The sequence below is a fragment of the Populus nigra genome, chromosome 4 (assembly GCF_951802175.1).
Source record: "Populus nigra chromosome 4, ddPopNigr1.1, whole genome shotgun sequence".
Classification (NCBI taxonomy): Eukaryota; Viridiplantae; Streptophyta; class Magnoliopsida; order Malpighiales; family Salicaceae; genus Populus; species Populus nigra.
Window position 1 is genome coordinate 17,197,206 of NC_084855.1, and position 16,335 is coordinate 17,213,540.

The 16,335-nt window shown below is 33.3% G+C and overlaps 2 protein-coding genes across 2 annotated transcripts; both read right to left on the minus strand.

The window, feature by feature from the left end:
- Positions 1-725: 725 nt before the first annotated feature.
- On the minus strand, positions 726-2,190 carry LOC133691220 (glutathione S-transferase F13-like). The gene is made up of 3 exons (XM_062111630.1): positions 1,889-2,190; positions 1,751-1,799; positions 726-1,321 (listed from the first exon to the last, which is right to left on the minus strand). The coding sequence occupies exons 1-3, from the start codon at positions 2,033-2,035 to the stop codon at positions 864-866; spliced, it is 654 nt and encodes a 217-aa protein (XP_061967614.1). The 5' UTR covers positions 2,036-2,190; the 3' UTR covers positions 726-863.
- Positions 2,191-6,979: 4,789 nt separating this feature from the next.
- LOC133692359 (autophagy-related protein 18a-like) lies at positions 6,980-10,358 on the minus strand. The gene is made up of 4 exons (XM_062113241.1): positions 9,414-10,358; positions 8,288-8,495; positions 7,640-7,766; positions 6,980-7,238 (listed from the first exon to the last, which is right to left on the minus strand). The coding sequence occupies exons 1-4, from the start codon at positions 10,290-10,292 to the stop codon at positions 7,148-7,150; spliced, it is 1,305 nt and encodes a 434-aa protein (XP_061969225.1). The 5' UTR covers positions 10,293-10,358; the 3' UTR covers positions 6,980-7,147.
- Positions 10,359-16,335: the final 5,977 nt, after the last annotated feature.

The window sequence follows — 16,335 nt, forward strand, 5'->3', positions numbered from 1 at the left end:
CTCCAAAACAAAAAATTATAAAAACAGAATGCAAATACCAAATTGCAGAAACTAAAGGAAGATGAAATACCAAATTTGCAAATACTGAACAAATATGAAAAGAAATATAAAAATTATGTTTGAGATTAAGTCTCATTCTATAAAACCAGCTTTGATATCATGTTAAAGCAATCCAAATTAGCACAAAAAAATACGAACAAAAGAGAAAAGAAGACTAGGGTTTTCATTGATCACTTTATTCTGAAGTTATTATTTTAACTTAAATGCAAAAAGATTATATATGTGTGTGTGTGTTAAATTAAAAATATTATTTTACTCTTAATAAATAAAACAAAATAAATATACTTCTTAACGGTCTTAACAGTGATAATACAATATGTAGGTGTTTATAAACATGCAAATAATAATTATATAATGAAATGTCATAAAAAATACTAAAATGAATTTTTAGAGGATACAATTAAAAAAAAAGGCCAATTTTTTAAGATCCACTAGTGTCATTTTTTTTTCACCATGATTATCAATTTTGTTTTCATTAAATTTTACAGTTTGTTTTCTGTATAATTATTTTATAGTTTATTTTCTATATAATTATTTCAGTGTCAGTAAAAGTTTTCATTCTTGAAAGCAATTTATGATCTTGATTTTAAGTTATTGAGCGAGAAACAGCTTACTTCAAAGTTTTGGAGAAACATTTCAAGAAAAAAAAAAACAGATTTCTGCACTTTTCTTAAACGCTAATCAATCAATTCTCACAATTTTCCTAAGAAATTATTTCGAAATTCCGATACATTAAGATCCCAATCAACACGACTTCATCAAAATAAATACTCGAAATAAAGCAACAGAACACTCCTCAAGTTTCATTTCTTAACAAAACTCATACCCTCGGCCACTTTCTTAAAAGCTGGCCTAGAAGAAATATCCTCCCACCATGCCTTAACATGGGGACGCTCATTCACCACCGAAGCTGCGGGAGTCTTCATGAGATAGTACGTGTATGGTAGGTGGTGAAGGTCAGCCAAGCTATAGAAATCCCCAGCAAGGTACTTGGTGCTACTCAGCCTAGCTTCATATATGTCAAGCACTTTTCCTAGCTCCTCTACGTTGGCGTCGATGATTGTTTGATCAGGTGAATTGCCTCGAAGTGGAGCCACCATGAATTGAAAGACGATCGGCGCTATCGCAGGGTTATATCGGTGGGATTCTACCTCTGTCCATACCTTCACCGATGCAGCTTCTTTGGGGTTTTCGTGCCTTATAAGATCGTAGCCAGTCCCCTTGAATTTCTCAGCAAGGTATGATGTGATTGCCCTGGATTCTGGTAAAGACACAAAATATTGAGGGACTGCAACAATGACTTCAAATCATGGTTTTTTCACTTTCTTGTTGTGAAAAAATAAATAAAATATTTTTGTTTATGTAATTATGAATGATTAAGTGGGATTATGACTTATAAAGTGCTGTACTCTTGTACGTATCTTAGAGATGTATTGATATGATGAAGTTAAAATGTGGCGAAATATTCTCTCTAAATTCAAGGTCTTCCAGCTTAACTTCGATTTATGGCAGCTTAATTTATAGGCTACTTGAGCCTTGAAAATATGCTTCTTTGACCACCGCAGGTTAGTTTTAAATTTAAACACACCAACCAGCCTGCAGGATCTCCAACAACATTCTGAAAAGATCACCTATGGAGATAGTTTCATGTGTGTGTTAGTGAAGTAGTTAGAAATAAATCATAGCTTACCGAATAAAGTAAGATCATCTTCTTCAAGAACTGGAATCTGACCAAAGGGCTGCATGCATATAGAAAACAATTCAACAGTGTAAGAAAATGAAATCAGAAACTAACACAAAACTAAACGAGAATTTGGTACTAACTTACATTTTTGGCCAGGAAAGGAGGCTGCTTGTGCTCGCCAGCGAAAAGATCAACTGGGACAAGCTCAAAATCCAAGTTCTTCTCATGGAGGCATGTCAGCACGCGAGAGGTGCATGTGGACATGGGTGCTCCATACAACTTAAGCACCATTGATGAAGACAGAGCAACAGATTTCACAGACTGGTAAGTTTTATATTTTTGTAGATGAAGAAAACCCAACTCCTTCACTGCTTAATTATTATACTAGTTACCTGCTGTCTAGCTAACCCAGTGACTTGTTTGCTAAAGTTTTTCTTGTTTTTTTGGCTTCTCTGCTAATCTAGCCAGCTAGTGGTCTCTGAAATGCATGTGCTCGGGGTAGTTTTGCCGCGTGTTTTCTTATTCACCGGAAACGTGTAAACCTGCAGGTCAATCTTTCAAAACAACTGTGATGACTAACTGGTGGGCGTCCCTTAATTAAATTGGATATATTTGGGTATATTGTGCCATTAACATGGAAAGTAAAAAAGGTTTGGTGAATTTATCCAGCAGCACAAATTATACTTTAAAATGTTAAGTTTCAGTAACGCGATAATTGCGATGATTATTTGATGCGCATTTCTGAAATATTACATCTAATTAATTATATCGTGTTTTATAATTGTGAGTAACTATCCTCAGTCTTCCAATGAAAATCCACAACAAAATTCCTCCTCGTCTAAATCTAATAAAAAAAAATTCTTATGAGATTTATCATTAAATTACATAATAATAATTTGATTATTTAGTTTGTTAATCTTATATTTAATTTAGTTAATGATTTTAGATAATAAGAAATTTTTTTATTTTAACAAAATTTTAGCAAAGTTTTTTCTATTTAGGAACACTATCTAAAATTTTATTCCGCTTAAAAATACCTACAAATAACCACAATAATTAAGCACAATAAATTTTTATATTTTATAATCACAAGCAGCCAGCCTCATACTTACAACTCAAAACACAAATCTCAATTATGTTCACCCATCACATTTATGAACTGTAGTTTTATTAAGAATGTTTTCATGAGATTAATGCAAATAAATAAACATACATACATACAAAAGGAATATGAAATGTTTAAATAATGCAACATTTTACTAATTGAAATCCTAAAATATGTTAATATAACTCATCTATCTATCTACATTTATGTCATCTACTGGATGATTTGGGCTCATCAATAACACAATTGCATCATGCTCCTGCTCTTGGCTAAGTGGTCTTGTTCTTTTCCACAACATCATTAAGAGTTAGCATCTCTTCAAAGTTCTCAAGTGCGTTACAACAAACATTGAACTACTGAGATGCAGATGCATAGGTATACATTTGTGTTTTTTGTCAATATTACGATATATAGATGCAGCCTCTCGATCTTCCTGTAACAACAAGCTAACCTAATATTAATAAAAAAAATTAATGTTAGATTAAAAGATCAATAAATAAAATACAACATTTAGCATAAATTAATTCTAAAAATATTTGATTACTTACGGTATTTTGAATCCGTTAGACATGTTGCTCGTATTGCATATGCCTGACATGTGATATCCATGTACCAAATCATATACTACTCCTCTATAATCATATGATGCATCTCTATAAATATCTCATTCCTCTATGCATTCTATTATGATACATAAGCTTCATAGAGTTTTAACAAATCATAATCATCATTTTTACCTAACAATTTAAGACGTGCAACACATCACTTGTATTGATGTTGACTGAAATGTGTTGTTTATAGCCAAATTGTCATCTAAAAATATATCAATGGGACTGCTGATGTTTATATAGTGATCTTGTTAATGCAAACAGCTAGAACAACTACCAATTTATCATCCTCATACGGAGTTCACATGACATATAAAAGATAAGCAATAATAAGTATTAAGCAACAATAATTTGTTAAAGTTAAGTTGTTGTCTTTAATAAACAATTCAAAAATATCTTGATAGGTTGTTGCCTATCTAGCTCACTTCGATAAAATAACAGCACATGTGTTGGATTATTATTAAATACTCTACTAGAATAGCACCTAGCATTACAAATATATCAACTTAATTGAATTTTTAAAGTTACAATTAGACAATATAAATTCATATAATTGCAAAAGAACATTGTATTTTATGCATCCTAATAGAGTTGAAGTGTAACCTTCATAGTCTAGATGGTTTTAAGTGGCAATTTGAGAATTTAAGACCGACCCACATGGAGATGCTCATAGGACCATAGTTGTTATTAAATAAAAATGACTTGTTTTTTTTTCATATTAACAACAAGCATTTAAAATGTAAATAGTTATTTTAAATTCTTCCATTCATACATGTAGAAGTAGCAAATATCTCACAACCTGTTTGGCCACCTTCATGCATGCAAGACATATATGTCTGTACATACTTGCCAAGATAACAAATCCTGAACTATATATGGGAATCTTGTCAAAATCATCTAGAAGAGTAAGATGAATTAGAAACACATATCTCCTTGTAAGGTCTGTGAATAATACATTTTCAAACATATTCAGTAAATATACTCTAACATACCTACATCACACATTTAAATGATTATACTAATTCACATATACTTAATAAATAATTAACACATTCAAATCATAATTTAATGAAGACCTCCATAAGACCTTGTCATTAGCACCATCTAGTCATGTGGTAAATATATCATCAATCCATTTAAAATGTACGCTACTCTCTTCAATTCATTAGGAGGAGATGTTAATCTAAATGAATGCTTGCATAAAACAACCTGATTACACACCCTAATATATGTGACTGTGTATGCATTAATAAGAAATCCAAGCAAAACTACAATATCCTGTAATGTCGGTGTCATCTCCTCATGCCTTAGATGAAATGTATGAATCTCACATCTTCGTCACTCAATTAGTACATGGATTAAGTCGTGGTCAACCTTGATGTGTTCTAAAAAACGGATGTATAAAAAAACTAGCCTAGAATACATATGGTTGAACCCGCTCATGTAGTTTCATCCACTTATATGTCATATCAACAACATGTAGTTTCATCATAAACTCATCCTGCATAACAATTTAAAATATAATAACATAAATATATAATAGCTTGAAGGTTCATAATACATCTTCATCAAAAACAAATTGTAGATGAGTCTTTGAATTTATGATTGAAGTTGCAAAAAAACTATCATGCACAATACAAATGGTATCCTATAGGTTTACGCTAAATTTCTGCTATATTTTTTTATGTCTGCATGTTTATCTAATATTATAAATATACAGGTTTTATCACCTGTAATATATCTCTATAAGAAATCATCTCTAATTAAAATTATTTTCTTCATCAACAGTTGCAAAAACCAACAAAAATATCCAATTATTTACATAAAAAACAACTGCAATCAATAACTTCTCATCATATTACCTATATAAATATATGCCATCAATATTGATTAATGAACCTTCAATACAAGCTCTAAATCAAAAAAACTCTCAAAAACCATTTTAAATCATCAAGAATTTTTTTATGTGTCCAATCAACAACAGTTCTAGAATTTGATTTTTTTATTACCAATAACAGACTTGGAGATTTTTCAAAAGACTCTTCATGTAAACAAAATAAATGCTCAAGCACCTTCTATTTTTCAACTCAAATTTTATCATATGATATTTTATACTTGTAATGAAATTTTATTTTATTTCATATGTTTGTATTCATCTTTCAAAAGTTATTCATCACAAGGGTTGATATAAGCATTAACAATAAATTTTGATACTTCAATGCATATACATGAGAATCAACCTCATTTAACAGCAGAGAGAATAATACTCAAGTCTTGCTTTCTTAAAGTTTCCTGAAGCAAGCAAGGGTTGAGGTAATTGGAATGCTCATGGCCAAGAGCAATATCCATTTAATCCGACGAAGTAGCATTCAAATAAGCTACCAATATATATATAGGGTGGGGTTGGGGTCTATAGCTAATTTATCATGTTTGTTTTTAAGTATTTTTAAAAATATTTAATTTTTTTTTATTTTAAATTAATATTTTTTTTATTTTAGTAAAAGTTACTTTAAAAAACAATAAACAATCATACAGACCTCGCAAACTAATTCTTTGGGCATGGACGACAAAAAAAGTTGTCTAAAATTTCTGACAGCACCGGTAGACACCTGGATTTCATTGTTTTTAAAATGTGAACCCGTTGCTGCAGCAGCAGCAGCAGCAGGAAGAACAATGGCCACCAAAAGCTGCATATGGATTCCCTCTGCGGAATAAGGTGGACGGACATACATAGCAGCACAGGTCACGCGTGCTGATGGGAACAGAAGTCGGTTTTGCGGAACAGAAGCTGATCGCAGCATTATTTCCCTACTATTCGCATGGCAGCAGATGGCGCTTTTGGACCAGAATTACTTCTGCCATCAGATTTCCAGTTTCAGAACAAAAATAAAAAATGCATTCGCATCCTGGAATTCCGCTATCCTGTGAAGAGGATTTACTACTGCAGAGTCACTAATAACATGAAGCGAAGAACGCGGTCACAAGACACATTAAGGGACCATTTAACCAAGTAACAAACGCTCCAAAATGAACTTCCTTGTTAGACATTCAAACTACTATTGATGTCTATTCGAAGAAAACACGCACAGGCTCTTCTGCCTCTCTTGACTTTTAAGCTAATCGTTGCTCAACAACTCTACTTTCGTACCACCGTCGGAGCAACGGTAAACACTTGTTAGGAAATGTCCATCCCCACCTCGGACTTTTGCTCCCTCCCTCCTAATCACTATATTATCGAGAAATCTTTTCAGAAAACCACCTTTAAAATTCGACAGATTTGTATACAAAGTGGAATTTGCGCGTTAACAGGGAATGAGGGGGAAGAAAAGAACAACGACTTAGAGCAACGCCAAACCTGGTATTGTAGAGTCAGGATTCAGAGTTGCATTTATAGTCACTGCTCAAACCACACATCCGAATACACAGCAGACGACTCCTGAGACTTCTAAATCCTTCCTGCACTGTTAAATGAGGAAGGCAATACCATTTTATCATAGTTTGCAATTCGAAATGGCATAATAATTCCACTAATAATCTCCTCTCTTTTTTTCTTTCTTTTTTCACTTACTTCACAGTTTTATAATTACATATTTACAACATAATATAGCCATATAGACGAGGCAATGCAGGAAGTACCCAAATAGAAAAAGGAGAAAAAATATATATTTCCAGAATGAATGAGATGCCTCTTTAAAAGGCTGCTTCTGGCTTCAAGAAGTTGTGATATTCCAGCTGAGTCATCTCTCCACCATTCACAGGATCAAACTGACACCGATAGAAACTGCAAACATAACCAAACTGCCTATCAACAATTTTATTCCAGAAATCTCTTTTATCAAGAAATAATGCCAAGCCAAAAAAAAAATTGGCAAGAAGTTGAGGTGGTGGTTCCGGTGAGGATGAGGGGTAGAGTTGGGGGCAATGTGGAGGCCAGAAGAGCATGATGGCAAGAGATTATGAAAAGAACATGGAAAAATGATGCAAAGTCATTCATCGTTGAAGGTACACTGAAGCACAACATTATGGGGAAAATTCCCCAGAAAATTCATGCACTTTCCACTTCAAGCCTTCCTCTCCTTTACTTCCCCATCACTATCTACCAGTGATGTCAGTATAAAATCATATTAAATGAAATCGATGTAAGATTTCTACAGCAGCAGAATAGAACTGATGTCTTGTTACCTCCCATCCAAACCAAGAATAACCACCGTATTCTTTTGGTGACCAAAAGCAACAATGTACTGAGAACCCTCAATTAAGTGAAACTGAGCCACCGACCACTCTGAGCTGAAATACTTTGGTAAAACTCCTGCAGGTGAAATCCTAATTAAAATACAACAAAACATGCATACATAACCCTTGATCTAAGTGCACAACTTCAAAACAAGTATAAATTGTCAAAATTTTGCTGCATATGGATTAGAAATAAAAACTCCTTCCAGTGAATGGATATGATCCCTACTTGCTGGATTTACAGGTGCCATATTCAAAGTGATACTATTAGGAAACAGTTCAACAGGGTCGATGATACAAATTTTCATTATTAATGTTCTTTAACTAGCAATGTTAGTCGGACATAACAACTTGCTAAAAAGTCATTCACCTATATTTAGTGTTAGATCTCAGATGATTCATTATCTGTTTCTTCTATTTTACAAATTGAAAATGTTTGGCATTCTAATTTCAAAGGAAATCACTCCCAAGTGTTACTAATACTGTTTAAGAAAACTCTGTTGCGTCAAGTGCATGTGATTAAGTTACAATGTCCAAAGTGACTACAGCATAATGTTCAATTTACAATAGGAAGCGAGAAAGGTTAAAGGCCATCACCTTTGAAGAAAGATAATGAAGAGGCAGGTGATGTAACAGCAAGATTAGGGTCATTTGTGCTCTGTGACCTGTCAATCACTGGAGATCCTGGATTAATCTTAAGGCTGAAGACATGGACTGTGCCCTTATCACTTGAGACAGCTAGCCACTGGGCAGTTGAAGAAAATGCCAAACTATAAACTTCTGCTCTATCTGCACCCCTCCTCACCTACATTCAAGCATCTAGTTAGTTTTGGCATATATGAAATTTCACAATATAATAATTATGAGAATCATATCCTTGCTGAAAAAAAAACTTATCTACAATTCACAAATAACATGACAGACAAATGTTGGCATGGCATAGTTGTTGGGGGAGCAGCCATGATTTGGATATAAAAAGGACATTACCCAGTGAAGGAAATGTAATTGAGCCCTCATAGTCCATTTATTTAAATGACAATTGTAATTTGAAGCACAGATGTGAATATAAAATAAATCAACTAAAAGCATTCAGAGCAGAGATAGCACCCACATGTAGCATATCCACACACAATTTCTTGTTTCCCCTTCAAATATTGCAATTACATGCCAATACATTGAAAGCGCTGACAATCAATACATCATATTTCATATGTCATTAAGTAAACCATATAGGAAAGAACTCTTCCTATATTTTGACCTGAATGACCACAACTATTACAGTAAGAGGCTAAGAGCAGGCCGTATGATATCACAAATTGATGAGAGCAAAACCTTAGTCATGGTACAAACTACATTTCCTATCTATAACTGGACTTGAAGCTCTATTTAAAAAGAAAAAAGAAAGATCAACAAAAGCCACATACAGTGGATACATCCCTATACCAAACTAACGGTTGTCTAGATCAACTAACACTAAATCATCATTTGTATTGCCTTCCCTCGTTTTTGGAAGTGTCAAAATGAGAATTCAACACCTCACAAAAAGTTTTCAAACCCTATGGAGTTGTACGAAACAAAGCAAAACGACACAGAATATCTACCAGCAGCCTCAACTATTTCCAAACCACAATGCACCAACAACAGTTCACAATCAATACAGCTAGCTATACAGACTAGGCAGCTTCGAAAATACAATCCGCGTAAAAGAAATGAAAATATATACCTCTTGAAGCAGGGTGCCATCAGCTGTATTGAAAATCCGAACGAGAGTACCCTTAGTGCTAGCAGTAGCCAGCAACTGCCCATCCTGCGTGAGAGCAAAACACGCAGTCCTCGAATCATGCGCCATAATAAACTTAGTTCGTTTTGAAGCGTAATGCTCCACCCTAACCTGACCTTTCTGCAATCCTGGACAAACCAAAACTAACGATCCTGCTCCATGCGAAACCGCACAAAGCCCTTTCGGATTCGCAATGGTTTCAATCTGATGCAAAAGCTTCAAATCCGCAAAGTTATAAACAAATATTTTCTGCTCCAAAACAACAATAATCCTATCCCGTCTTAGCTTCACGGACCGGACCTCAGACCGAAACGATAGCTCGCCGATGCATCGACTCTGATGGTCGTCCCAGATCATGACCTTGTTCGGAGGGTACTGAGGGTCAGGTCCACCACCAACAAGAGCTAAAACATTGCATCTAAAAAGCATCTCAACCGCTCCAATCCCGCCGCCACTATTTCCGCTGCCATCGAAGTCGCGACGGAAGATCTCGCGGAAGGGGTCGCAGTTGTAGATCCGAAACCCGTGGTCAGTTCCTGCCGCGAAACACCCAGAATCCTGGTTGAAGGAGACGTGGAGAAGAGAAATCGGAGGCGGCTGTGAGGTTGATTGAGGCTGAGAAGATATAGAGGTGTTGTAATTGGAAAAGGGGTTAGGGTTAGGGTTAGGGTTTGGAGGCATAATAGAAGAGAGGGAACCGCAAGATTGAGGCTCAGACAGGGAATGAGTTTGGGAATCGAGTTCATCTTGAGGGGCCAGAAGTTCCCGGTTAGGGTCCGGGTTAGGCCATGGAGGAGAGGAGTACTCTGAGAGAGTAGCCATGGAGGCAGGACCTAAAAGAGAATTTTCGATTTAATTAAGGGGGTTACTGTAAAACGGAAACAGAAGACAGAAATGGTGACTATACGGGTTGATCTGCAATTACTATGTTGTTCATGTTGGTTAGCTTGTGAGAGGGTTCAGATTGGGGATAGTTTCGTCTAATTATTTTATTGTTCGTGGAGATTCGTTTATTTACGGACACGCATCGAGCTTGGGAGGATGCTTTGCTTTAGCTTTGATACCGGAATTGTAAACTATTTTTTAAAAGTCTTTTCATATAAAAATAATTAATTTTAAATTTTTTATATTAATATATTAACATTATTAAAAAATATTAATTTAATATCTTTTCAAATTATATTTTTAAAACACATTTATATACATTTTCAACCGGAATATAAAATATTTTTATAAAGCAAAATATTTGTCATTACCTAAGAAAAAACTGCTTCTATCCTTATAGAAGAAGTTATTGATTTTTATACAAGCAATTTCATTAAATATATAAATAATTTAAATTTTTTTATTTTGTATTTTTTTTATAAATTTATTAATAATATAATTAATTTGGTATTAAAGCACTAGGCTTTATTGTGAGAGAAAATAAATTATAGTTTCTTAAGAAAAGAGAGTTAAAAGAAAGAAAGGTAAAAACAATGAGAGAATTAAAGCATGATAGCTAAAAATAATTTCATTCAACCAATAATTCCTAAGTATGATGGCTATTATGATTAGTGGCCCATGCTTATGGGAAAAAATTGTTTGAATGAGTATTAGAGTTTGATGGAGAATGGAATTCTTGTTATGGCAGAAAGAGTGGAACTTACTGAAACACAACAAAAATCAAGTATAAACTAGAAGTTAAAAGACTTGAAGATCTAGAATTATTTATTCTAGGCTATTGATCCAACCATTACGGAGAACATCCTCAATAGAGACACTACCAAGCATATCTAGGACTCTATGAAACAGAAGTATTAAGGTTCCACAAGATTCAAAGGAGCATAGCTTCAGACTTTTTAGAAGGAGTTTGAGGTTCTACAAATGAAAGAGGGTGAGAGTGTTGATGACTACTTCACTTAAACAATCATCATAGAAAACTAGATGAAGATTCATAATGAAAACATGTAGCAAGTGGTAATCATTGAAAAGATCTTAAGATCAATGACTTTAGGGTTCGACTATGTTGCATGTTCAGTTGAAGAGTCTAATAACTTAGACATTTTAACCATTGATGAGTTGCAGAGCAAGTTATTGGTACATGAGCAGAGGATGAATGGGCATAAAGAAGATGAGCAGACATTAAAAGTGACCTACTATGATAGATATGGTGGAAAAGAAAGCGGTTGAGGTCGTGGAATTTTTTGAGATAGAGGAAAAGGCAGACAAGCATTCAACAAAGCTATAGTTGAGTGTTATAAATTTCATCAATTAGGATACTTTCAGTATGAGTGTCCTAAATAGGAGAAGGAAGCAAATTATGTTGAGTTTGAAAAGAAAAAAGAGATGTTGAAGATGTCATATGTAGAGCTTAATCAATCAAGGAGAGAAGATGTATGGTTCCTTGACTCAAGGAGTAACAATCATATGTGTGTAAATAAGCAGTGGTTCTTGAATCTTGATGAGGAATTTTCGCAATTTATAAAGCTCAGGAGGAATAATTCCAAGATGGTTGTGTTGGGAAAAGGTAATATTATGTTGCAAATTGCTAGAGTTACTCATATAATCGCTAATGTTTTCTATATATTTGAGTTAAGAAATAATTTATTAAGTATTGGATAAATGCAAGAAAGAGATGTAGTTATTTTGATACAATATATAGTAATGTGAGTCTATCATCCTAAAAAAGAGCTTATCATGCAAACAACAATGTCTGTAAATAAGATGTTCATATTGTTTGCAAGAGTTTTGTTGAAAGCTCTCACTTGTTTCTAAACAACTCTTGAAAACAATAATCACTTGTGGCATTGTAGATATGGGCACTTAAGTTTCAAAAGTCTAAGAATATTGCAATACAAGCAAATGGTGAGATGGTTACCACAGTTGAAGGCACCATCCAAAACATATATTGATTGCACAGTAAGAAAGCAACATAGGGATGCAATTCCAATGAGGAGTTTATGGAAAGCATTACAAAGACTGTAGTTGGTACATGTTGATATTTACGGGCCCATCAAACTTGTTTTCAGTAGTAAAAAGGGGTACTTCATAAGTTTTATTGATGATTAGAATCGTAAGGTGTGAATTTATCTTCTTGCTGAGAAATTTAAAGCTTTTACTATCTTTAAGAGTTATGAAAACCTTGTTGAGAAATAGACATGAGCTTCTATTCGTTGTCTGCACACAGATAGGAGTGAAGAGTTCACATCTCTCGAGTTTAATGCTTTTTGTAAAGCTAATACTATTAGCAAGCATGTTGAGCACGTAAATGGATGAAAACTTTTGATTGGACATCCATGATGTCATAACATAATCTTGACCCCATTTTAAATATATTTTCAAACAAAATAAAAAAAATAAGAAAAATTTAAAAAAATGAAGATTAAGGGGTTTAATGACAAGTGAAAGGGGAAAGAATGACTAAAATGAAATTTAGTCTCCTTTCAAAACTCAAAATGGTTTGGAGAGCTATTAAATGATTTTAAATAAAAAAGTATTTGAAATTGAAAGAATTTTAAACTAAAGGATTTTAAAATTTAAAGTTTAAATAAAAAAATGAATGATGATTGTCATACATGTCACACGAGGCGAGCAACATCGGGGGTCAAAGAGTCGTCACCTAGTTGTTTAGTTTAGAGTCATTAGGAGACCCGAATATACTGATCTTAGTAGAAATTCTAGTGTAAGGGACTGATTGTGACTATAAAAGGTATTAGCATCCTTAGCGCACTTTACCTAAGGTAAGCTACATTATGTGATCTTTATATGATTTAAATGTTTTGATGGGTTTTTAATCAATACTCAGTCTATGGCTTAGGATAAAGATTTACTCTTATGAATAAATCTGATATTTTAAATTTATTATGGATTTATATGCCTAGATAAATTCTTATGGAAAGGGTTTGTGTATGTGCTTTAACAAAGTTCACCTATCTTGAAAGGTGAAAGGGTTTTTCATAATTCATATATTATGGTAAAAAATCCTCCTAATTAAAATTGATGAATATCAAAAACTAATTTTAAAAGTTTTGTAGTCAACTCTTGGTATTTAAATATCAGCCTACCTATAGGTTCATCATTTATACCATGGTGTTGGCCATTAATTTTCATTAATTAAAAGTTTTAGGATTATTGAAATATTGGTCAAATCCTTAATAAATTTTACAAACTTGCTGTAAATTCTAAAAAAAAATACAAAGGAAAATCAACACAGATATTTTCTAAAACAATATTAAAAAATTTTCTTTTTATAAATAAAAATAAAATTTTTATAAGAATTTGCTCATATTTCAGTAATCTTAAAAATTTTAATTCATGAAAATTAATTATCAACATCTTGGTATAAATGTTGGACCTATAGGTAGGCTGATATTTAAATATCAGGAATTGACTAGAAAATTTTTAGAATTATTATTAGATATTCACTAATTTTAATTGCGAGTATTTTCACCACAATATACGAATTGTAGAAAACTCATTCGCCTTCTAGGATAGGTGGCACCTACATAGACCATTTCCATAAAAATTTATCTAGACATATGAGCCCATAATAAATTCAAAATATTATATTTATTCATAAGAGAAAATCTTTATCCTAAGCTATAGATTCACCATCAATTAAAAATCCATCAAAACCTTTAAACCATATAAAGATTACACATTGCAGCTTACCTCAGGTAAGGTGCGCTAGGGATGCTAATATATTTCTTAGCCACAACCAATCCATTATCCTAGAATTTATAATAAGAACAATACACTCGAGTCTTCTAGTGACTCTAAACCAAATAACCAGGTGACAACTCCTTGACCGTCGACATCTCTTGCCCACGTGCGACAAAATAACGACTCCGCTGAGAACTTCTATTTTTTTACAATATTGGATTAGGCTTTATATGTTTTATTTAGTTTATATGATTTGGTGTGTTTTTGCATTTGGCTTTTTTTATTTTTATTTTATTTACACTTTAGTATGTTTTATCTTGTTCATGCATATATGTTGGATATAGATAAATATTTTCATGCAGTACTAGTTTAGTTATGATATATCGCTTTGAAATACATACACATGGAACTTCAAGTTGGGTAAGAGTAGCGATTTACCCTATGACTTTCAGTTAGGGTTTAAGTCTATGAAACCATCAAATTCTTTGCTGAGTGTTTGGACTGACAGAAATTAGTATACTTACCATCCAACTACTTACTAGGCCCTCATATTATCTTTATAAGGGTAATCATCTGGACAACAAGAGACTTTTTTTAGGCTAAATTGTGTTTACCTCAATATTTTACGTAAAAGGACATAGAACTTGCATGTCGAAAGTGTGCTCCACAAATAAATATTGTTGCATTAAAACATGTTTAACCCTAAAAAACATCTTGGATTACACGACTTATGGCTAATAACATGGCCACCATTAAAGACATGATCTTTGTTGAATATGGGTTGGATTCAGAATCCCTATAGTTGTTTAAAAAGGATTGTTTGAGACTGGATGATAGTAAATTACCACCTATCAGAAATGTGAGTTGCTCTGAGAATGACTTGAAGAAGCTCATCTCACACATGAAAAGCATCCGCGATGATGAGTTTTTAAAGAAATATGGGAGGATAATGGGAATCACGAAGGTTTTCGTGCATAATTCAACAATAAGGCCTTGATGCATTTTAGAACCCTGAGTATCAATGCTTCACTTTTAGGAATGTTGACATGTGTTCTACTTTGAAAGAATATGGTTTATTGATCGAATTCCCTTAAAATCTATACAAAGTCTACTTCCACCAAAGACATGACAAAGTGCTAATTGAATTGGTTGAATTGATCATAAGATATATAAGATATATTGGAGAAAAGTGTTACTGGCCTAAAATGAAAGATGATCAAAGAGCTATTTGAAAAGAGAAAAAATGACTCTAGATTTGTTGAAGAAAAAGACAAAATATTTGCTTTAAGAATCTTTGGGTTGGTGTTGTTTCCAAACCTCACTGGAATAATTAGTTTAGAGGCGACAATAGCTTTTATTGTATATGAAAACACTCAGATAAATATCACTACGGCAATACTAGCAGAAACTATTTTAACACTCAACCATTGTAAGAGGGTTCACAAGGGATCAATGGGATGTTGTGAACAATTATTGTACATATGCTGATTAGCCATTTAAAAACTGAGAGGCTAATATTTAACAACTCCTGGTGATTTAGTCAAAAACCATTGAAGATACTTAAAAAACAGGAATAAAAGGACCCGAGTAAGGAGAATTGGAAAGTAAAATTGCAAGGAATCCCGCAATGAGAAGTGAAGTGAAAGCCTAATGGATGAGAGCAACAAATTACTTGATGAGTTGTGGGTAAAGACAATGAGTGCCTCTGGTGGGAATGATTGAATATGTCAACTATACACCTGCTTTGATTGTGAGGTAACTTGGGGGTGTACAACATGTGCCAAAAAAGTCCAGGTTATCCTAATTATTTAGGTTATTCAATGATCTATCTATTTTAATGCCTAAAGAACCTGCTATATATATGCTCGATAAATTGGAAAGGATGTCTACCAATATCAATAAAGAATGGTTGGGATTGATGTCTTTGTTAAAGATATAGAAAAAAAAAAGTTGTCTTTCTCCCTATAAACAATGATGATGAATTGACTAGATTTTAAATGTAAAAGTTTTCATCAAGTATTAATGAGAAGAGCTTACGCCCAACCTTGTGAGCAATATCTATTTATGATTTGTGTTTTTTTTTTTTTATTAAGCATTGGTTTAGATTGAATTGTCTTGGATGCTACAAAAGGGCTTGAACCCTTCATGTTTATAAAGAAATGGTGGCTATATATCAGCCCGAAGTATAGCTAATCAATATCTAACATACATCATCATGCAT